Raw genomic sequence first — 24,563 nt, 5'->3', positions numbered from 1 at the left:
TCTCGCACAACTGAGTTTTCCCAGGGTGTCTACATTGTGCGACCTCAACGGCCATTTTGATTAAATTTGTTTTTATGGTATTGCGATCCGCGCGCGCTTTTACAGTAAAACATTTGTTCATAATATCGAAGGTCAATATTTTGAAAATTACAGTACTTAGTATTATGGGTACATAATGAGAGGAACAAAAAGAGTAACTGTGAATGATGTACTGTACAACCGTTTCTGATTATGAGCCGACCTCTGAGACTATCAGAGTCCAAAAATGTACAAAGTGCTCCAAGTTGAAAAACAATGAACTTGTACTGACAATACTTTGGCCCCTGTATTCTTTCACTACTTTCTTTCTGAGACTCATCAATTTTCCTAGTTTTTTCGAATGCAAAAATAGTTCCCTAAACCTTGTATGTGGTTTTGAGCATCTACAATGACTGAATGTTGTAATAACATTTTCATTACTGCTGTTCTATGCAAGGCGTACATTTTTCTAACTCTTCCACGTATGTTGCAATACAAGGCTTTGTGTAAAATACAGCTTGTTCTTGTAGACGTTGAAGTTTTGAACAAGGTGTTTCTGCAAGGTATTGGAAGTAGGACAAAAGGTCTTTATTTTCAAACAAAAAAATTATCAGTTACCTTTGATGAAAGTTTCAAACCTGATACGAAAGTCAATCAAGATGACATCATACTGAGGTTAACCTGGTTCACCCCTAATTCCCAGTATGCAGGTCCACTCTCACCATTGATAACAATGGGTTTGGGCTAAACCATGGTGGGTGAAAGGGTTAATGATACAACTAGAGAGAGGATTACCAGCAACACTCAAGTTCACTCAAATCTAGCAATATGATTTATTAAATGCAAAGTTGGACAGTTTACTGAAATCATCTATTATTATACAGAGAATATCAGGAAAAGAACATATGATTTAACATAAAATGCATTTACACAAATAAATGGCAAATAAAAGTTACATCACAGGGTACGCTGCCTTGTGATTTACAAAAGAGTAAATGACACAGCTGTGGATATGTAAATTTCTCTAAAACCTAAAATACACATTGTAAAGGAAAATAAATGACAAGAATCATACTGCGATTCTCATGAGGTCTCTTCACTTATCAGCGTAACAGAGAAGGAAAATTTTTTGATTCATGGTATCAAAACAGCAGAACACAAGAATGCTTCACTTTCCCTTACTGTGTTTCGATACATTCCAAGATTTGCTTTTTTGATCTGTCTTGATATATACCTGGCAACGCAAGCTGTCTCATTAGAAGACATGGTTTAATGTTACACATTGTTTAATGTACTTCACTGTCCAGGAAGTGAAATTTGCATGGTGCTGCTATCACAGAAGGTATCTAGTACAAATGCAGGCTGAATGTCATATTGACTTGAAATTTAGAAAAATTGTATGATATAGGCTTCAACAGTCCGGGTTATGTCCATATAGAGGATAGTTGGGAAAAGCCAATGGCGTACCGTATATGTAATGAGGTTAAGGCAAGAACCAATCACATACTGTATATGTAATGACGGTTAAAGGTTAAGTGGGTTCACTTTGAAATGTTATGCTGAGATCGCGATCTGACCTGACAGATCCACCGTGACCGATCGAGTGAGAATGTTGGCTACCCGGAGGTGTCGAGTCAATTTGCGACGTTCTACCGTGTTAAAAATTGTAAGGATTTCTTCAGGAATAGTTTTCTGAGTTTCTTTACCCTAGACCATGTTCGACAAAGAGTTACTGGACGTTTTTTGTATACTCTTTACCAGCTTCTGGTTAACTTGTCGGCGATTGATTCTGCGCACGTTTTTCTGAGCGAAGGGTCAATCGTACCGAGAAATGCATGGTGATCGAAAAAATCGTGCTCCATGGTGCTCTGATCATTGACAAGAGCAGTTGACCCATCGTTGCAAAGCTTGAAACATTCTCCATGCTACAGATGGAAAGGTAAATTAAATTGACCAAAAATAGGCGATATTTGGCGACAAATAACTTGCTGTAAATTTACAAGGGTCAAATCCTGATTTCTAGGAGCGGTACCTGGCCAGGAAAATCATCCAAAGAAGTAATATTCGATGTTATAACCACCAGTGTCAGTCGCCATCTCGACCGTACTGAACATTGTGCGTAACATCTACATCTAAAAACTACCGAGTGCTAAAAATAAAGGGTGAATTCTGGCCGAAAGTTCCGAACTCATTACAATCTGCGAGCCAAGGATTGCATGGTTAAAGGTATACAGTCACCTGTAATCTAAATATGCCCATATATGGTCAAAGGGGCGTTCCTTGGTATTCAAAATGCCAATGTGAGGGCGCTGCTTTTTAAAAGCGGCCACCCGCTTAAAATCTGTGATTGGTTAGATTTTCTTTTTTCCATGGTAACTGTGGCAAAATTAGAACAGGTGACCGTATACCTTTAATTATTCATGACGTTGGCGGCGGCAGGTTCGCTGATTGGTCAATTGTAATATCCTCTCTATGAACATAACCCGGACTGTTCAAAAGTACCGGTAAGGCTGCTACCATAGCTTGAACGTGGCTTTGAAAAACCATAAATATACGATTAAAGGAACATATTAACAAGAAAGTCAGCGAACAGAAAGTCATCACAAGAGAATGTACAGTTTACTGGATACAGCATGTGAGAACAGACAACGGCTATTATATCATACCAGTATATTGATGGTGCAAATGCGGCGATCTGATTGGTCGAGACGCGAAAAGAACCGTGGTATATGGCGATATACCACGGCTGGCATATGCGCAAACTCTACACTTGAGCAAAACTCCGTTTATGACGTTCCACGCCAGAATTTCAATATACTGTTATGATATAATAGCAATAAAGCACACCCAGCGACGGTATACCATACGATTTTGACCAGTTCACTTCATATATGCACTCGCTATCGCTCATGCATACATGTCATGAACTGGTCAAAATCTCGTGGATATCATCGCTGGGTGTGCTTTATTGCTTAAGTGATATCTTAGAAAGAACACCCATGAAAACAAAATTCCTGGTTTGTTAACCTCCCACAGGATTCTCATTTGTGGTTATATTACAAGTTTCTGTATGTACACGTTGACTTCCCATTCTTTAAAAGCTGTCAATTTTTATAACACTGTCCCTTCAACATCCTTCATCAGGTTTGGAAAATTTGCACTTGCTGTTGGAAAAGGCTACTGTGTAATGTTATCAGTATCGATTATATTATATGGAATAGATATAAAATTTTTAAAATAAGAGAATAACATTTTCATGTTCCTTATGTATCGTAGGATCTCTGGGATAATAATATTCATTGACTTGAAATAATTCTCCCTTCCCACTGTACATTGATTCTAGATAATTATCATCTGAAGGCAAATTCTGTATACAAGCAGATGTCAATGGATATCCTGTAGTCTTGAACCATTTTTTAATTCCGACCAACTCTTTCTGACTTACAACTCCTGAATTTCAGGTGAGCTTGCCATGGTTTAGGGTATCATTATTGGCATCTGCTTGCTTGCAAATACTTCTTTTATTATTTCAAAATAATCATCATATCTTTGATGTCACAGGGCTGACGTCAGTAAATACTTAGTGTGTGCTGGCTTAAAATCATGGTGGTATCCCCTGCTTATTTGTGTTGAGAAAGCCCATAAGTTGGTTCTGGCAAAGTAGACAAATTTAGAGTTGCAACAGCATTATTGCATTAGAATGCCACATTTATGTCTGTCTTTCACCAAAATTTTCCCACTATTTTGAGCCAGAAATGACAAATGCTAATTTTCTTACTGAAAATAGAGTTGATAGTTTTCAGCTCGTTCAGTTAATCACAAGGTAAATTTCATGTGCAGTTTAAAGTGACCAAATTTATGTGATAGTCACATGGTCTGTATGAGAATAAGGTCAAGGTCATTGCTGCAAGTTGTATGAAAACAACAACTTGACAGAACCGACCTTGTGACACCATGGCACATGACTAAAACACAATAAACTTATGGTAGCACGCAAGATGTCTGATTTCATTATCGCAATCATGTGAGTCCGTTCAACTTGGTTCACCCAAAACTGTGATTGTTACATGAGAGAGCTATAACCCTAGAGAACCCTTCACCCTGCAGAGAGAGAGAGTTCTACACCTCACTGAACACCAGGGTTTGACCACATTACAGGGGTAAAGAGTTTAGCTACAGCCTGATACCTATTCCACCAGGTAGCCTCCATGTGTGAATAGTGAATCGCGGAAAGTGTGAGCGTTTGACCAATCATGTGACAATGCATAGGCCACTAGGAATGACTTGATTCTTAATGCTCCCATGCAAACATACACACTGATTTAGATACAGGAATCAAGGTAACCACAGCTCATTCATGTGAAAATTTTAAGCCAGCACTGAATTCAGTTTACTTGTATATCACCTGACAAAGGTCCTGACAGGGTCAGGGGTCAGGTGAGATAGTCTTTACATGTCCGTCATCATGGAAATTCCGTCATGGCACTGGGAAAACCATTTAATCCACTGGTGGCGCAGGGGGTTGTGGTCCAGGGTTCTGTTGACATAGAAAACATAGAGCTGTATTAGGGGCCGTCAATAATAAAAGCTGACGAACAAGAAACGTAATTCCTTCATTTTACTTGAGACCCCCTCCCTCCCCCCTTAAAACGAAAGTTCTTATGCGAAATCAATTTTGTATTATGATGCCGTTTCTGACAAACCCACACGCACATCTCCGATCCGTATGCCCATGAAAAAAATACCGGAAGTGCACATTAATTAATAAACCTCCACTTTACACGTTTCACTGTCTTTTCGTTGTCTTTTCTGTCTCCGTATTTTGTGGACATTCTGTTCTTGATGAACGCGAAGGTAGTATTGCGTTCTCGCTGCAAAGTCGCACTTCGAAAACAACAGACGAAAATCCTTATGCGATTTTGACGCACACAAAACGAAATGTACTTTTACCCCCTCCCCCAAACAAAAGAATTACGTTTGTCGTGCATCAGCTTTTATTATCGACAGCCCCTTAGATGAGGCAGTGAAACTAGCAAATTTGCAGAAAAAGCTAATCTCAAGGAGTTTGTGAAGAGTAAAGCAGTCTGAGCCAGTAGTTGAACTGGCATCAAGAGAGTAAAGGATTCATTAATTGGCGATAAATAGCAAGTATTTCATAAGATATGTAAAAATGATGGAAAATTTTATTGATGGAAGGTGAAATATGACTTTTTGGGATTATTATTGTTACCATGGATACAACTCCAAGATAAAATTTGGAATAAGCAGTAGCTAGGAAAGTACAGAGGATTGTTTGTCACAAAAATACTCTAGCTGAAGACCTTTATAACAGAACTAGAATTTTGATCATTACACAAATATTATGTACGAAAAGTGGTACTGCAAACAGCTGTGTTCAGCATGAGTGATCTTTTATCTACTTTGGGCAAACCAGCTCCTTCATGTGTGATAAAAGAGACAAACAGTCAAATAGAAGTGACTTAATTTGCACACAATGTGAAATGTCACTCTACTGCCTGGTTTACAAATCTGTAATCACACAATGGGTAAACCGTGATTGGCATGCAAGGGGTCAGAGGTCGGTGACGTTTAGCAGGTCATTGGCTTTTTGAAGGACACTCACTGTCACAGAATGTATAGTTGCATTTCCACCAATTATCATGTGTCAGCATCATCATTGAGTACTAATTGAAATGCTTGAGCATTAACCTACACAATCTTTGCTGAAGATCCCATCTTAATACATAATATACTGACATATTTCTATCTGATATGTTTTCTTGAGAAGTGAGTTTAGGTAAAATGTGTCAGGAAGACAGATTTTCTGACACTCAAATTTTTACAGAACTTTTCTGCTCTGCTGCTTGACTAGACTACTTTTAAAGCCTAGGGAGAAAATAAACTTTCCACCTTCTTGTTTTTGCAAAACTTTGAAATATGAATTTTTCCAAATATAGTTTATACAGGGTATAGAGGCCATACGTTTTAGGAAATTTGTCTGATACCAAATTTTGCACACTGATTCCTGATTTTGTTTTCTTCATGGTTATGAAAAAAGATGATGTAAAATTGCCTTGAGCAGTTACAGTAAAAATTTGAAACTTGATGCACATATCACCTCAAAGAACAAAATCATACATGAATTGGTCACTTGATATGCTCGCAGAACACGTAGCACAGAATGCAACATGTACAGTATATTATGAATGTGAAGGACGTGAGAAAGGTCCTCAACGACCCACTTTTCCACCAATGACATTACAGAGATGACACCTGTTGACCAGATAGCCTGCATGTAGTAAACACCACTTTCTTTGTTCACATACAGTAGTGTCTATGCATGCCTCACTGAAGCCACTCTATTCAGATAACATACACAAGCCACTGACATTACAAAATTGAGAATTCACACAGTGGTAGGGCATTTGATGGACGAGTCCTGTACTGCAAGTATGTCAGCCTGACCAGATATTCAACTTCTCACCTACAAGTCAGTGAAATTATATCACTTGCTAATAAATCTTTCGTCCAAAGTGTACATAGCAAATGGCCTATTTACCTGATTATTTGTTGGTTTTTCATCGCCTCTCCCTCTCAAACTTGCCGGCCTGAACAGAAAGAGAACTAATGCAACAACTAGCCAGGCAACCATAATCATCATCATGGAATAACCCCCATCTGTTCCCTCTGGCAGTTGGCCAGGTGCTGTAAACAAGTAAACAAACAAACACGTGATTAATAACAAATAAAGGGAAAAAATGGACATTTTAAGTCACAACTCTGTATAATTGTTTATGTTACAAAACTTATATAACAAGATCTGACCTGTTTTGATATGAAATTTATGTAACATCTATGAGAGCACTTTCTCTAGCTTTCATGCTACTTGAATATTTTGGGACAATGTCATAATGACATGTGTTCTTTTTGTCTTTACAAAGTCTGCTGTGGGTGACAAGACATTCTGGACTCATCACTATTCTTGACTCTGAGACAGAATTTGAATAGCTAAAATGCTGTTGATTTCACTCAACCTATAGAATTTCATGCAATCTTGAGAAATCACTTTCAAGGCCTTGCTTTAAGCACAGGCAATGGAGCTGTGTATGATTTAAGCTGTTCACCCCAGTGCCCTGAGAACAGATCCACAATCACCATAACTATGGGTTTGGGCCAAACCATAGCGGTGAAAATGTGCTGAACTTTGAGATTCTTCAGACCTTGGGGTTGACACTCATATCTTTCATACCCACAGATTTACGTTTTGGTCAGTATAGAAATACCATAAAAGAATTACATTTTTCACTGACACTTAATTCCACTGATTGATGAATAAGAAAGTCACATCTCTGTAAAAATACTGAATAACATAAACTCAGTAGTTTTTAAGTAAATCAGTAAACAGTGAAGATTCTGAACATTGTGCAATTGATTCATATTGAAAATGACCACTTTCATGGTACTATGAAAATTCAAGACAAAATTTAGAACATGGAATCAGAGTAAAAAGTTGGGGTTTGGAAAAATAGATTTCTGCCATTGAAATGCATACAGTAAACTGTAACTGTAAATCTATGTAAAGTGATATGGTAGACCCCACCTAGTTCAGCAAAACAGGGCTGACTTTATAGCTCATAGAATGAGAATCGTAGTTCAAGATTGTTCATGCATGGAAAAATTTCAGTATATGGTTCAATCTTTTTTTTGAGAAAATTTCACTTCCATGATTACAAATTAATTCATTACATGACAGCTTTGTTGCAGAATGAGAGCTAAAAAGATTAATCCTCACCATCTGTCACACATTCTGTATCTGTGCAGTAGCTTTGGGAATTCCTCAGCTGAAAAATATAAGAAATTAATTAACTCAAAAACTTAACTCAAAAATAGCGCCAATGGCACTTGATCACAACTGGCACATTGTGAAACTACTCTATCTCTGGGTACACCTGTACATGAAATACTGAATGGGTAGGTGCTGCGGGTTTGGAGTTTGTCAGTAAATGCACACAGAAAACAAAGTCCCGAAGTAGCGAATTCCAGCCATTTTCAAACCACACTGTTTGTCAGTGGGATAAGCAATATTCGCAAAAATCACATTTCCAGGCTAATAGACTATGTTTTACGAAATCACACACACGTCCTTATTACAAAATAAAACGATCTATGTCTTTAAATCAATGCACCGGTAAACAGGTCCAGCAGCTAGTTATGTCATCAAGTCTGTAATGTTAAGGGTCATGACAAATGTGAGAAATCTAAAACATTAAATATGTTGTTTTTTATCAATTTTATTACCAAAAGCGCATGAAAATCTCTGATACTTTGAATCAGCCATCCTGCATATTTGTAACATTCATCAAAACCTCATTTCTGTTCCACAACTCATTAAATAGTCCACAATGCAGGATTGGTGTACATTCCAAAACTGCATATATGAAAGACCCCTAAAATCAATTAGTTAAAGGGGGGTTAGAAATTTCCCAAAACTATCTAACCGCTGCTCCGTTTGGCTCCATTTTTCCGAATCGGAACCTTGGAATTAGTCTGAATATCTCTACCAAATATCAATGCAGTCTGTTCAGCGGTTTTTGACTTTTTGTCGTTTACGGAAAATGGACACTGTCCACCACCGGTTGAAGCTAACCCTATATCACAACTTCCAGATGTGATAATGACCTATGGTCATTATGTTAAAAAATACCGCAATGGCACTTGGACATAATGACCGCCTTGTATTATCGGCATTTATCAACAACCACACTCACTGTGAATTAGACAGACCAGGAAGTCAATGAGCAACATATAGCTGAAAGACTATTTTTCACATTGCGATTTTAAGCTCATTTTTATGAGAAAAGAGACATGTATATGTATATGGAGAAAAAGCAGATGACATATTTGTAATTTGTTTGTTAAGTGACAATCATATATGCATCTCTTGAAATTTTGTGGTTATAAGGTATAACAGTAGTGTAAGAATAATGAGGTATGAATAAGTTAGTAAAGCTAAGGCCAAAAAAAAAAATATGTGCTGTTCCGATTACCCGACCTACCCCAATTTTATCCCCCCGACCCTAGACTTTTTAGAGCTTCGTAAACCCGGAAGTAAAAATAATGATATGAAAAAAACGTGAAACGCATGAAACTAATTTTAGTTCGATTTTGATACTTTTTGAACTGCTTCAATAAAATGCTGTTGAAACAATACCACGCGTAAATTTCCGTACGCTGATTTTGCATATGAAAGCCTATCAGCCAGTTGAGAGTTACGTTCACAAAAGTTCATTGCCCTAGCCCGATAAGGTTTCTGTGTCACATCATCTCTGTACGATTGAGAAAAGGAGACAAACTGAAGTTTTTGTGCATCATATGAATGTCCATAACACTCTGAAAATAATTCTGATAGCAAAATTGACACAAAAAATTGGACTTTACTGTCACAGAAACGTGTTCAGTGCAGACTGCACAAGCATTGAAGCAAGCTGTGGTGCATGGTGTATGGCCCGGATTTTGAATTCAGTGAACAGACACTGACTCATTTTTTGGGGCAAAATAAACCTAAAATTGACTGTCGGTGACAACCAACCTTTCTGTTTGTTATTTTCCCCATTCTAAAATGACTGAAAAAAAGCAACCGGGGCAAATCTGACATCGAGAAAAACTCTGCTCCGCATTCAATTCAAAACAAAGGATCTGACCCTCTAAGTTGTTCGTTTGAGCTCTACTGAGTCTGCGCACAAAACTACAAGACCACCTAGGTCACTAGAAAAATACAGCTCACTGGTTTGCAAAGGGCAATGTTGATCCAAACTTACAGTAGTGAGGGATATATACGCACAGTAAAAACGTGACAAACAAGCACATTATTTTTTTCACAAGCTACCGAACATTCTTTTACAATAGTTTTTTTTTCTTGGTTTGTGTAATGCAGACAATTCAGTGAAAAATGAAAAAATTCCTTGAAGGTACAGTGGGAATGGCTGGCTGTTATTAATTTTGATGTTTGAATGTACATTAAGCCCTATGAAAGCAGACTTACAGAATATGTGCAAACAAACATACAGAATATTTAAGCATGAGGGAATATGCTACAGTTTTTAGGAATATTAATGATTATGAATATTAATGAGCCATCCGCCACTCTGGGAAGCCCTATACATTCACAACAGTGATACCTAAATTTGTTGAATTTTGAAAATATCTTGTAGAGGATGGTGTTTGGAGCCAGCAGCTTGGATTGTGAAAGCAAGTGATTTATTGCTTGTAGTATGTATATCACAAGTGACATCATTGCAACATTAAAACTTACATACCGGTATAAGATATCATTAAATGTTTCCGTTAAATCCCCCCAAAATTTTAAAACCCCCCTCAAAAATTCCAGTAGAGGGGGACCAATCCCCCCTGGTGTAGTATCCTAGATAAAACACTGCATTGATGACAGTAAATATTGTGTTGTGTCAGTTCTTACAAGTCAGACTTACCTGTGGATAAACAGTTCACTTTCCTGTCAAAGAGTTGTAATTCAGCCATATCAATTTCCATGGCAGTCTAATAAACCACACACTTCAATTCTACTGGGGAATATTTTATTTTAGTAAATTGGTATTCAATTTGAGTGCGTTTCATGAGGAAATTGTTCGCTGGTAGTTTGTTTGAACGCGTACAAAATGCACATTGAGAAATAAAAAAAAAATGGAAAAAAAATTTCCCGACCTACCTACCCTATTTTTGAAAACCATGTAATCGGAACAGCACATTTTTTTTTTGGCCTAAGTTGACAGTAATTAAGATTACAAAATTATACACTAAGCTGGGGAAATCTGATTGAAATAAATGTTGAAAAGTAGCAAAGTCATGGTCATCTTTTGTCTAATACCTTGTGTAAGTTCATGAACTTTACATAAATCTTGCTATAGATTTGTTGCTAATGGGCAATAACTGTGTTTCAGATCATTTGAGAGCAATCTATCCATGACAGGTTTAAATTGTAATATACTTCTATTTAAAGGAGAGAAACTTCTCAAATAATTTTTTTCCCTGTAATTTGCTGTGAGAACACATGGACAGATGCTCAGGACTCTATGCTGGTGCTACTTTGATAACTAACCTACAACTTGTAACGTCATTGTCTAACCTGTTCACCCCAATTTCCTGTAGACAGGTCCACACTCTCCATTGATAACAATGGGTTTGGGCCATACCATTGTAGTGAAAGACTGTAACATGTGAGGTTGTTGATACTTAATCTCTGGAATGTCAAAGTCTGTATATTGACTCAAGGATGTTTACTTAACAAATGCCTAGGGTCATCTCAAAAGTGAGAATCTAAACTATGAAATATGTTTTTTTTAATGCTTTTGATGCCCAAAAGACCATAGAAATCTCTTATACTTCGAATCAGCCATCCTGCATATTTCTAACATTCATCAAAACCTCATTCTGTTCAACAACTCATAAAACAGTCCACAATGCAGGATTGGTATACATTCCAAAACTACATATATAAAAGACCCCTAAAATCAATTAGATAAAAAGGGGGGTTAGAAATTTCCCAAAACTATCTAACCGGCGCTCCGTTTGGCTCCATTTTTCCGAATTGGAACCTTGGAACCAGTCTATGTATCGGTATCAAATATCAACGCAGTCTGTTCAGCAGTTTTTGACTTTTTGTCGTTTACGGAAATGGACGACATCAAACACCGGTTGAAACCACCTCTATATCCAACTTCACACTTCCAGTTGTGATAAAAACTTAACTTAAAAGCAAGCCATAGGATAAAACTATTGTTTTCATACCATGTCAATGCAGAAAGGAAGCACAGAGTTATCAAAATGGTCAGAATAACAGGAAATGTGGGATGGAGGAAATGTGCTAATCATAACACTAGCACACAATTATTCTCTAACTAAAAGTAATCGTGAGCCTACTGGGTTCAAGCATAGACATAGCGTAGGCAGTCTACTGTCTGTGGTTCAAGCGGTAAAATATGAACAGGGGGTGAGGAGTGCTTGGAGCGCCCTCAGGTGGCAGATCTTCCAGTCTGGCCTATAGTGATCCTGACTTCAACATTTTGTCAATATGCTTTTACGTGTTTAGCTTTTGTCTTGATGCATTCCAAGTATTTCTAAACTGCACAGCCCATAGGAGGACATATATGATGTAAATCACCAGGTCAAGATTCACACTTTTTTAAATACCATAAAAGTGTCATTGTCACAGAATTTTTACATGTTGTCTGAACTTTGTGCCAGAGATAAAGTATCTATGATGTCATCTTGCAAGTCTACATCCTTTGCAGAATACTTAAATACATATGATACATCAGATAACAAACTGATCACGATAAATTTCCTCAGCTAAATTTCAATACAAGATTTTGAGAAACTACCCACTTCACGTTTCGGTTGGGTTATTTTTACATCTGACAAATGATAATTTATGAATTATGACCATTACTGTGACAGAGCTCTTTGAAACACTGGAAACACAGTATACACAGAATTTGAATTCAAAAGTCTTCTGTTTCACTGTAACTTATCATTACTAAGACAAGTCATCGTTGATGACACAGTCCCCACTTGTTAATAATGGGTACTTTGATTACATGTCCTCAGAGAGGACAGAGTCCTCTTCATTAATTAGGTCTGTGATAAAAAACTTTGATACAGATGGCGCTCAATGGCCAAGAATGAGTTCCATGGTGATGAAAACATAAAACCAATGTAGGCCACCATCCTAAAGTTCATAAAATGAGTCAACTAGGAATTAATCAACAGGATGTTGCAAAACATTTTTGCATACAATTCTAACACTTAACAGATTATCACTGGTACCATATTTCATAAAGTTTGATGCAGTATTTACAACACTAGGAGATCAACATCTGTATCAAGTTTCATCACATTTGACGTTGTATTAATTTGTGGCTATATCACCCTAATTAAGAAAGTTCATTACTTATGCAATTACAAATTAATTAAAATGACACTGATAAATGTCTTTTTCAATGTTAAAGCAATGTGAGCTTAACATCGGTTAACATCTGTATAAAGTTTCATGAATTTGATGCAGTACATATTTCTTGACATATCAGCCTACTTACGAAACTTCAATAATTGACATGTTACTGCTACATGACGTGAAACAATTGACGAGCATATGTATGAAATAGGTCAATGTCAACTTTGGATGATACTGGTGGAAATATGTCTGAGTTATGGCTCTGTACATGAAAACATCGTAATAAAATGGCTGCCTAGCAACCATATTGGATCGTATCACATAAAAAATCGATGTACATATGTATGACATAGGTCAATGTCCTTGTACCAACTTTGAATAAAATCAGTTGAGATATGCCTGAGTTATGCCTCTGTATATGAAAAAATCGTAACAAAATGACCGCACAGCAGCCATATTGGATCGTATCACAAAACAAATTGACATGCGTATCTATGACATTGGTCAATGTCCTTGTACCAATTTTGAATAAAATCGGTTGAGATATGCCTGAGTTATGCCTCTGTATATGAAAAAATTGTAATAAAATGGCCGCCTAGCGGCCATATTGGATTGTATCACAAAACAAATCGACGTGCATATCTATGAAATTGGTCAATGTCCTTGTAGCAATGTTGAATAAAATCGGTTGAAACATGTCTGAGTTGTGGCTCTGTACATGAAAAAATCATAATAAAATGGCCCCCTGGCGGCCATATTGGATCGTATCACAAAAAAAATTGACGTGCATATCTGTGACATTGGTCAATGTCTTTGTACCAACTTTGAATAAAATCACTTGAAACATGTCTGAGTTATGGCTCTGTACATGAAAAAATCGTAACAAAATGGCCACCTGGCGGCCATATTGGATCGTATCACAAAGAAAATTGACGTGCATATCTATGACATTAGTCAATGTCCTTGCACCAACTTTGAATAAAATTGGTAGAAACATGTCTGAGTTATGGCTCTGTACATGAAAAAATCGTAATAAAATGGCCGCCTGGCGGCCATATTGGATCGTATCCCAAAACAAATCGACGTGCATCTGTATGACATATGAAGTAATCCTTGTACCAAGTTTGAATGAAATCGCTTCTTGCATCTCTGAGATATCTGCGTGAACGGACGGACGCACGGACGCACGCACGCACGCACGCACGCACGGACGCACGCACGGACATGACCAAACCTATAAGTCCCCCCGGACGGTGTCCGTGGGGACTAAAAACCTGGAAGGCCTACTACACTCAGTCACATTGGCAAGGCTCTCTGAATGAATAATTTTATTCTAAATCCCAAGTTCCTGTGTATAATAATAATAAGAAGAAAGAAGATTTAAAATGCGCCCATTCTCTCTGAGCTCAAGGCTGCCAAAGTCGGGAGCGATTGTATAATTTGTAAATGGTAGGTTTGAAGCTTATCTGGGCAGTATTCCATATTTTGTTGTCTCCCTCTCGCTTTGTCTATCTTTATCTATTTCTTTGCCCCCCCCCCCACACAGACACAGAAACATACACACACAGACACATACACACACACAGACACACACACACATACACTTACCAGTGATATAAGTCTCCTCATAGCATGTTCATGGTTCCATATACACTCACACGGATCCCATTCGCCTCCCGACATGGTGAAATCTTAGCCTCTTGTACAAACCTCCAGATGAAAAAACCCTTGTGTGTGTGAGAAATATCTAAAAACAAACAAAAGGACACCGTATACATGAAATATCAGTGGGAAAAATGAGAGTTATCTATTTAGGTTAGGCTTGGCAGATGATAATTGGAGATAGAATTTACTGAGTGACTCATAATCTTTTTGACAACCCATGTGAAGCATCAATGAGTTCAGAAAAGCCACTCCCATACATTATACATTTATATTCCAATGTACAGTGCAAATAGACATAGCAGTACAAGATATCTTTACGTGCTTTCGGTATTATAGCAATAAGATTGAAAGCTGAATTTTTCAAAGATTCCAATGATGACTTTGCTGAAAAGTAACCTAAATAGCAGAGGCATCTTATCATAGTGAGTCTGATAAAATTGACAGATTTACCCTGAAAAGACATTGTCTTGTGGTTAATACACAACAGAAACTTTTTTTTGCCATAAAACACTATCTGCTTAAAAAGCCGACCTACAAAATATTCTAGATATAGCTGTTTGATGACTGGCAATTTTCTCTTTTTATATTATTGAGAAATTGGCCAAACTGGTGAAATAGAAACCTGGATATAGTCTAATATTAAGTAATAATTAATATGAACAATCTCTAATTTCTCATGATATTTTCATTATTTTGGTGTTCTAAGACAAAAATATAGTCTTTTCTTCTGTCTAAAGTATGTTGTAGTACCAAGTATCACTATGCTAGCTCTGAGCTTTGTCATCACAACACACTCTTCAAACGGTATGCGCTGTTATTGTTGACAAATTTATTCTTGCTGGGACAAGAATTCACCTGTATACCATTGGCGAGTACATACAGGCTGTACTGACTTGCTAGACACTAAACTATGACTTGATTATGAATACTGTGAGAGGGTAGGAAAATGTACTTTCAAATGAGATAAAAAAATAATAGAGCCTTCATCAAAAGGAACACCATATGGAGCTGTACGACACATATGTTGCACTGTACAGAGTCAGCAAAAAAGAATATTAGATATTCACGGCTATAACGACTGTATGCATGAATAACTCCCAATACACATTTGGACCGTGTAATTTCACCAGATAATATCAGCTTTGTTGGTATTTCAAATTGCGATGTCATGAATTCAATAATTCATTTTACTATTTATTCATAATTTTCAAAAAAAAGATCCATCATATTGAATCACATCTGCAAGGAAAAGTGTTGATGACGCAGATAGGATATCAATATTTTTTGTAAAGATATTCAGATATTAACATATGGTACGCATCCCTGGCTTTACTGTATATGAAATTCCAAATGACGCGACATACGCATGAAAATATTCCTTCAAACACAACTACCCACTTATTATTCAGTCTGCTGTTGTAGAATACTCTCAGAATAATGACACACATAGTTGGATTCATTTGACAATGCTCGCACAGATTTGCAGACGAGTATTTACATGTTAAAATAACTTTTTGTCTACACTCGTGCTCTCGTAATTTCAGTGTCAATGTGTAACCACTTCTGGAAGTCCCTAGTCAGCCTGATGATCATGGTTTCAATGCCAAACTTGTGCAAAACGCCATAGCTTCTTTGGCAAAGGTGGGGATATCTTCAGGTAATCTGGGGACACAGGGTTAATCTTTGTGAGACGCAGAGAGTACCTACACTATTTTCAGCACTTTCATCATATAAAAAAATACTCAAGTACCATGTTATGTTGCAAGGTTAGTTGAATCAAGCAGCATTCATATTCCTTACCACAGATCATACAATTTATATCAACCAGCCCTTTTATTGTGTTCACCTACAGAGTACAGACAAAATGTTCATTGCTTACTGATCCTACGCATACACTTAGTTTGGGGAACTCTGTATTTCTGTCGACAGAATTTTTACACTTTTATGAAGGATAGCCATAGAAATTAAATGGCTGTGTACTTGACAAAATATGAAATCTATCTTCAGCAACCAACTTGCATCTCATTTGTTCTGTACAAGTTGAGTGCTGTAATTTTCTCCCGCCAAAATTTGTGTGCAATTTTTTGATAATTTTGGACCAAACAGACATCACAATTCATTTTTTACAGTTTTTTCTCAAAATTTTGGCAAAAATCTGAGAAAAATTGACTGGGGTTTATTTTATAAAGGGGACAAAAATAGAGTTTGCGCTCAAAGGGTTAATGTTGATGTAGTGTTGAAGTTTGATATTGATTGACGTAAAATGAAAATGAAAACAACCTGATGCAATGTATGTGAAACTAGATGTATTTACATGGCCTTGATCATCAGAGGTGTGTTATAATGGTACCTGTACAGTGGCATATGGTGTTGATGTTTTTGTGCATTGTTACCATGACGAGATGGATGGAATTCATAATCCAATTACATTAACAGTAATTTAAAACACATAACAGCAATGATAGAACAACGTCAAATGACTAAATATTAAAATGATTTATGTGATACTGTTGAATTGTACAAAATAATAGATAGAAACTACGCAATCGTTTGCTGTTCAAAACCTGAGGAACGTTTTTGACTATCTGTACTATATATTATTATTTTAAGACAAGCTATAACTGCAGGGTGCCATAACTCTGTTGAACGGAGCAGTTCCTTACGAAAAATTTTCAATAATTTACTCATTCTAAAAAAATGACAAACTACTTGTGAAACTGTTACCATTTCTGGAGATTACATCTGCTACTTTTGGGCTACTTTTTCCATGACTTATAAAAAAAAAATATAAAAAAATCCAAGATAAATTTGCAATTGTAGTACACTAGCTCTATTTACAAAGATAAACTGGAACACATTTCAAAGCATGCAATGGATCACCTACATGATTTTTCCTTCAGACTCTGAAACAGGCAGTTTTTCAAAGAGGAAAGTATCCTTGCTTAGCAATTGATGGTATGTTACAATGGCCGCTGGCGTAATGTTTGTAAACATATGGAAAGATGAGCTGGCAAAGTTTTGTATACAACAACCACTAAAGTGGCGAAACAACTAATGGAATAAGTGATAATAAAGGTTAAAATAGCTGAGAGAGACATGTACATTACCAGGATGGGTTGTGAAGGATAATTGGGTTGTTAACTCCAAGAACAATTCACTCAAAATACAATACGACAAGACAGCCAGGGTCCAAAGTACAACAATTATATTGAGCTTTCGGCTTATCAACAACAGTCAGTTTACATGGTATGGTCCACAGCAAGGGTATAAGCCGCTGGAACCAATTAGCTATGGCCAACTCAGCATTTCCGCAAAGGATGTAAAGACTGCCCTCTAGTGACCAATCTATAGATGAAACTCAGAAACGCCCTGCAGAACTGCAGCCATCACTTCCCTGTACAAAGGGCTTTTCATACTACCATATCATTGTTATTGTTGTTGTTGTTGTTATCATTATCACTTTGTCATTGGGGAAAGTAATTTGAATTAAAATGAAAATCTAATTTCTATAGGCGCAACAATCATAACATTTCAAACTGTAAGGAAAGAAATACTTTAAATAAAAATTTGAAAACACCAAGTAAATGACAAGATTTTTTTGAAAGAATAACTGTACAGACTTAACTCAGTGTGGGGGTCTGAAAGCTTTCAACACCAAAATAAAAGGAAACACAGTGAAAGGAATTATCTCTGGTAATCATATGACCCTTGACCTGCAGAAGCCTCAACTATTGGAAAGCATACGTAATACTAGCTCGGGAGAAATGAAGGTTTAAGATCTGAAAATGGGACGAATATGATTCCATTGGTAGATATGTCTGAGAAGACCACATTTAATCTGTGAACCCTAATTTCTTATACACAGGTCCATACTCACCAATATTACAATGTAATTGGTTTGGGTGAAACCATGGCAAAATCTTTCAATAAATTTAAAATGTCTTGCTTGGGCAATGCAGTAAAAACTGGGGTATTGTCAAAAACTCTATGTATTTTTACCGGCAAAACAAATGGCAAAAACTGATGCAAATGTGTCTTTTTCACTAACGATGTATCACTATCAGGTCTTGCATGATATTACGAAAGAATTAGATCAATGTCTAGCCCGCAATAATCTAAATATTGATTTACATTTATTGTTACTCTAATAATGTGATTATATTCATACTCATTTTTCTATGCTCACAATGCAATTGTGGCATAAATGAACTGAATAAGACTAGAAACCGATACAGTGTACATTGGTGTGGAGGGTTGTTCTGCCTTCACAACACTGAATAGTATACTTTACACATAAAATGCACCTCATTCTTTAATTATTGGTGTATGCATTATGGTGAGCAACAGAAGGATATCTACATTTTCCATAAAATGAAAGCATGGTCTTATCTATGCAGAATGCTGATTGTACATAAATTTATAGAAATGCTGCATACATCAGAGAGATCAGAGAATTTGATTTTAAGATTGTTACATTTCCTAAGCAAGTATCCTGTGTCTTGTCTAATTATTTCATCATCATTGTGCCTGTTTTGTGTTATTCCATCTTAGTGGCGTATATTGGCTACAGAATGTCCATCTGTACATTGGAAGTTCTGTAGCCTGCAGGCTCCCAATTTTCTCATTACCACTACGAACAAATAGTGTTTGGCATGGCTAATCACAGAAATTCACGACAGCAGTCTCCTGACGAAGGTGAAAATGTAAACTATTTAACTGAAAGAACAATTACCTAAGACTAGTACTTACTTGACACAGAGCTGGATGAAATCTTTCTGTGTATGAAATTTCCCAATGTACTGATAACACTGATTGCGTTTTGAAGAATAATATTTTTGAACAACGCTTATGTACAGGTGGCACCATTTGATTGGATCGGACAAATTTAGAAGCGACGCAGAAATGTTACTGTATCAATACAGCCTACCGAGGTTTACTATAATACTAGTATACCATCCCTGTATGTTATGATAAGCAATGCACCAGCAGATAGAATCAAGGAACTGTATGATAGCCTGTCAATCAAATCTGTGATTCCAAACAATACACTGTGAAAAACACTGTTCAGGGAGGTTTACATAAATCATTAAAGGCACTGGTTAAGGTATAAAAATGTTTTAAGAAGAATGCGTCTCAGAGACAGATATTTGAACTTTCAATTTTTTTGCATTTCTGCACTAATCTACCTTTGTGGGGGTTCACTTTAAAGCTCTTGGAGTAAGAAAAAATTTCACAGTTTTGTGAAATTGAACATTTTATTTTTCCCCATAGAGTCAACACAGGGATGGCGGCCATTTTGAATTTCAAATATTGGTAAATGTTAGATAATTGTTTCTCTAGTACAAATACACACAGTGACCCCTGATTTTTATTCTTGATTTGGTGAGAGCATTGTTGAAAATTCCACTTAGGACAATTTGAGCAAAATAAGTCTTTCACTTTTGAGGTATGTACAACCTCAACTTGGAAGTATGATAATTATTGCTTTTTCATGTGTAGTACATGTAGAATCAATGTACAATAAATACTCTGACTGCCAGTTTTTGTCATTGAAAACGTTGCGACCAGCTTCATATCTGACCATGATCAGTCAAAAGCAATCTTCGGGGAGAACCACTTCATTTTGGTTTGGCAGAGGGAAGATGACAAAGGAAATAGGTATGGCAGGCATTTTCATCAATGTGACAGCAATTTTTTTCTATTGTCAGTCCTGCATCGAATTATTTTTTCCATTCTCCTTCACCTGTCAACAATTTTTTTCCTAAAAATCCTTCACCCTCCCCAGAAATCAAACAGTTCTCTCCTTAGCAGTACTGCACAGTACAATAAATTACCCACAATGCTGTTCGATTTGTACCAACGACGTTAGTTTTCTTATAACTTTTTCAGTTCTGTATAAAAGCAATAATGTGAAGTCTCACGATAATTGATTAATTATATTTATTAAAAGTACGTTGAAATATTGTAGTATAAATTTCAAAGAAACCATTAAATAACCATAAAAGTCACATTCTTCAGGTACTACAAATGTCACAGTTTTGGGAAGCAAGTTATTACCAACTGAAGGGTCATTCTCTGAAAATAGTTAGCATGTAAATTCTTTTGTCTTTTCTATTTGGAAAAAATCAATATCCTTTTGTTTCATAAAACAGGTGCAACTAGTCTCCCTACTTTCCATCACTTTATTCTGTATGGCTGAGGACACGATCAGTGGAAAATTTATAAAAATCCTTTCTCTTCTCTCAATCAAGCACAATTTTCTTAATCCTTTAAAATGGGAATTGAGAAGAAAGGTGTTTTTAAAAGTACGTTCTCAGAATTTTTACAAGTGGTCCAGGAATTTGTCTACACATTGGAGACATGGTAGACTTCACAGGGGAATCTACGTTGGTACAAATCTTGATGTATTGTGGGAAATCTCTAGTACTGTGTACTGTGGCAACAAACATGGAGTAGAGCCCAGATTAGCACTTTGTGGAAATTTTAGCGATACGGATGTCTAATAAGTTTCCTGTTTGTGATTCCTGGCTTTTTTGGATGGTGGCCTAATTCAAGTCACGTGAACTTTCTGGATGACAGATTATTCAGGTAGTTAATTCAAGTAGGCTGTGTTGGATAACAGTGACTTTAGGAATACAGCCATTCCAATATATACTGGAATAGTTACAACACACTGACATTTTCTAGCATTTTCATTTATTAATTACAGTTTATGTTCTGGTTGGTCTATTGACTGCATAAATCTTGCATAAAGTATCACATAGTAAGTGACACAGTACCAGACAACATGACCACCATCAAGCAAAGTCATTACACTGGTCAAAAAAATACAAACTTGACCCTGATATAAACTTTCTGAGAGCAGACTTAGGACAAAACCAACTGCATTTTAGTTGTAAAATATGATAGAATTGCATCTTATTTGAATGCAAGTGTGTTCAATAATGGAGCAAGATGATATCTGGCTGGTGTAAGGTTTTGGTCAGTTGATGGACAATATAAGTTTGGAGTGGGTGTAAGTATAACATGAGTAACAAGTTCTGTGTCTTGTTTTCGTATACATAACAACAATAACAATATCGCTTTGCTCTAGTTGACCTGAGAGCACAGCTGATGCAGTTGATGGGACAAACTTTCATTTTTGTGTCCTGGTCAGTGTACCCTACAAAGATCAAATAAAACAGCTACCGATTGATGTTCGTCGCTCCCCAAGCCTGCCAAGTTTTATAGCTTTTTAGTTTTATATTTTTTTTATAAATCGTCTTAAAACAGTTCTTTTTAGATCTGCTTTTAACTGAACTCATCCATTGTATTAATGTTTGTTTTGTTTTTAAAACCTGTTACCTTTTATAATGTTGACTGAGTGTCTGTGATCACACTTTTTATGTGGATTTAGTTGCTTTATAAATGAATAAATTATTTATTTATTTATTTATTTATTTACTAGTGAATAAGACAGAGCTTGCTGCAATCAGCAGCCCTATCACTCGCCCACTTCTGTCTGTTGGCTGGGTAATACAGAGGGCGTTGTAGGGCTTTGCATGATTATAGCAAAACAGAGCTTGGTGCTTGCCCTGTTGACCTGAATAATAAATGTTTAACAACAACAAAAACAGTGATCATAGGCATAGGGTCACACACAATACCATCAGGACTTGTTCAGTAACTGAGCATAGCTTTCTCTTAAATTTTGAAGAACCCATAGTATGAACCCAATAAAAGGTCATAAATATGACGTTGCCGCCCCTCTTGTGCAATCAACAATTTCCACTGTATGAGGATGTCACCTTCAGTCCTGTTCTGCTGCAGGAATTGGACTTTGATACAGGGTTTATCATAAAGGTATTGCAATGGTAGTAAGTACAGGCTGCAGCTCTTTCAATAAAAAAGTATGTTTTTTCTTGTCGCAGGTTCTCGAAAAGGTAATGTTTTCTCGAGAGAAGTACAAGCAGGCACAGTCCCTATGCCATATTGTACACTAAATCTGGTCAGTCAATAATGTCCATGGAGATACAAGCAAGTTAGCACTGAGCATGGAGGCACTATACCTTTAAGGTAGGGGTATAGGTACATGTACTTCTGACCAAATACAGGACTGAGGTCATCCCAAACAAAGTCATTCCAAAACGAATTTTGCACCAGACCAACCTTGTCTCAAATACTGCCTCTTCCTGTCCACTTCTCCCACAGCACTACCTCCTATGTGAAATATTTTGCCCAAAGAACAAGCTGGTACCAAACCACCATGGGTCATAGTGTAATGTTTTTACATGTAACATGGACACTTTACTGTACTGGCAATCTTTTATTCTCCCCAAAACCATAAACAGTAGAATTAGATAAAAAGAATCATGCAATTGTGCCGGTACATGTACATGTACAATCATACTCCTATATGTAATAGCATGGCACACATGTCCGGCAATGACATGTTCTCCCTATATGTTTGTTTGGCCAGTAGAAGCTAATAGTATGACTAAGTTTACCTTGCACAGAATTGGATGATGTCATTTTCTCAAAATGTGTTCATTTTCACATGTACAACTTTGGTCACAGAAGAGACAGGTGGTGATATCTTCCTGAGCATTTGTGGTGATGCCGAACGGCATCAGTTTGGGGTGAAGTGTTGTTTATGGGCAAAGTGACTCTTGGGGCGAGGAGGTTTTGGTTCCAGGTTGTTTTGGTGCGAAATGGTATGGGGCGAACAAGATGGTGTGGTGCGACATGGTTTTGGTGCGAAGTGTCTTGCAACACCCAGGTGCTAGCAGTACAAGCCAGTGTGTTTGAGGTTACTGCAGTTCAGTAGACTAAGCTTTCAATTTTTTCTGCCAAGGAAAGTTGTGGGCTATGGAACTGCAGCAGTCAGTGAGGATGCTGCAGTAAGGCAGCGCAAGGTTTTACCTGGAGTTGTGGGTCAGACGGCAAACATATATGGTTTTGCTGTCCAATCCACAAACCTGCAGAAGTGTGTTAAGCAGTCAAAATAGGCTGCAAAGTTGTCATGTACATAGCTGCAGTACAGTAGCTCGAGGTTTTGCTTTTGTGTTTGGGTCGGGCAGCAAAACCTCGAGCTACTGTACTGCAGCTAACTGGTACAGTGCTAGCCCCACGAGTATGGCGAGAGTGTCCGGCTTTGGCTACGCCGCCTCCCAGGTGGCCAAAGCCGGATCCGGATACTCTCGCCATACTCGTAGGGCTAGTACAGTGCTACATTCTATTTCCTCCATGGTCATATCAAACCATCACATCACACTCAGTTCTCAGTATTTAGACTGCTAATGATTTATGATTTATTTCGTCAGCAAAACACCATAGCCAGCTGACTATACGGACATGGGCGTTACTTATAATACGGCTTGCATCAAGATTCGCAGCCATGGCCATTCCCCGAACTTTATATAACAACATAACGAGTCATGAAAACAATGACACGTATTTTGACTGTACACTGCGCCTGCTTGGTTGGCAATGGAAGGCGGGGGAGTATCGTAGACTTTGGTCATTTCATTTTGATGTTGAAGACCCAGAAGAAAGTTAACTTACCCCAGAGCTATTCCATTCAATTTGAATCTTCACAGATTTACCGACTGCCAAACTTTCCTTAACTTTAGTACCTAGATATTCGCATTCAAAACATAGCCACCATGTACACGTCAGAGTTTCGCTGGGTTTGGATACGGAATACCAATCGATGTAATTTAAAGTTCCCGGATGTGATATTACTTAAGCAAGGTTACGTCGTAAAAAGTCAGATACTCTTGATTTACACAACAATTGAGGCAGTTTAAGCGAATTCACAAATACTATTACATGTAACCGATATAAAGTGTGTGAGTTTCTTAGAATTATTTTATCCTTGTTTTTTCTCGCCTCATCCTTATGTAATGATTTTGGTCTGATGCGTGAGGGCGGT

The 24,563-nt window shown here is 37.1% G+C and overlaps 1 protein-coding gene across 4 annotated transcripts; it reads right to left on the bottom strand.

Moving 5' to 3' along the window:
• Nucleotides 1-827: 827 nt before the first annotated feature.
• On the bottom strand, nucleotides 828-24,365 carry LOC139145200 (small integral membrane protein 14-like). 4 transcript variants are annotated; one of them, XR_011554902.1, is made up of 7 exons: nucleotides 24,194-24,365; nucleotides 14,594-14,732; nucleotides 7,811-7,859; nucleotides 6,578-6,723; nucleotides 2,991-4,555; nucleotides 2,508-2,670; nucleotides 828-1,427 (listed from the first exon to the last, which is right to left on the bottom strand). XR_011554902.1 is itself a non-coding variant. In XM_070716196.1 (5 exons), the coding sequence occupies exons 2-5, from the start codon at nucleotides 14,666-14,668 to the stop codon at nucleotides 4,517-4,519; spliced, it is 309 nt and encodes a 102-aa protein (XP_070572297.1). In that variant the 5' UTR covers nucleotides 14,669-14,732; nucleotides 24,194-24,350; the 3' UTR covers nucleotides 828-4,516. The 4 variants fall into 4 exon arrangements, 2 of the variants coding, with proteins under 2 accessions (XP_070572297.1, XP_070572298.1); XR_011554903.1 differs by lacking the exon at nucleotides 24,194-24,365 and adding an exon at nucleotides 17,758-17,969; XM_070716196.1 differs by having other exon boundaries at nucleotides 828-4,555; nucleotides 24,194-24,350.
• Between the last annotated feature and the right edge of the window lie 198 nt (nucleotides 24,366-24,563).

The sequence above is a fragment of the Ptychodera flava genome, chromosome 12 (genome assembly GCF_041260155.1).
Source record: "Ptychodera flava strain L36383 chromosome 12, AS_Pfla_20210202, whole genome shotgun sequence".
Lineage (NCBI taxonomy): Eukaryota > Metazoa > Hemichordata > Enteropneusta > Ptychoderidae > Ptychodera > Ptychodera flava.
This window is presented reverse-complemented; position numbering and strand designations above follow the sequence as displayed.

Bases quoted from the DNA above. Each gene is read 5' to 3' on its own strand.
- LOC139145200 (XM_070716196.1), bottom strand. From the start codon at position 14,668: ATGTCGGGAGGCGAATGGGATCCGTGTGAGTGTATATGGAACCATGAA. The intron at 7,860-14,593 runs GTAAGTGTATGT...TATATTTTTCAG, and splicing joins TGAGGAGACTTATATCACTG to CTGAGGAATTCCCAAAGCTA. The intron at 4,556-6,577 runs GTAAATAGGCCA...CTATGTCAACAG, and splicing joins AAAAACCAACAAATAATCAG to AACCCTGGACCACAACCCCC.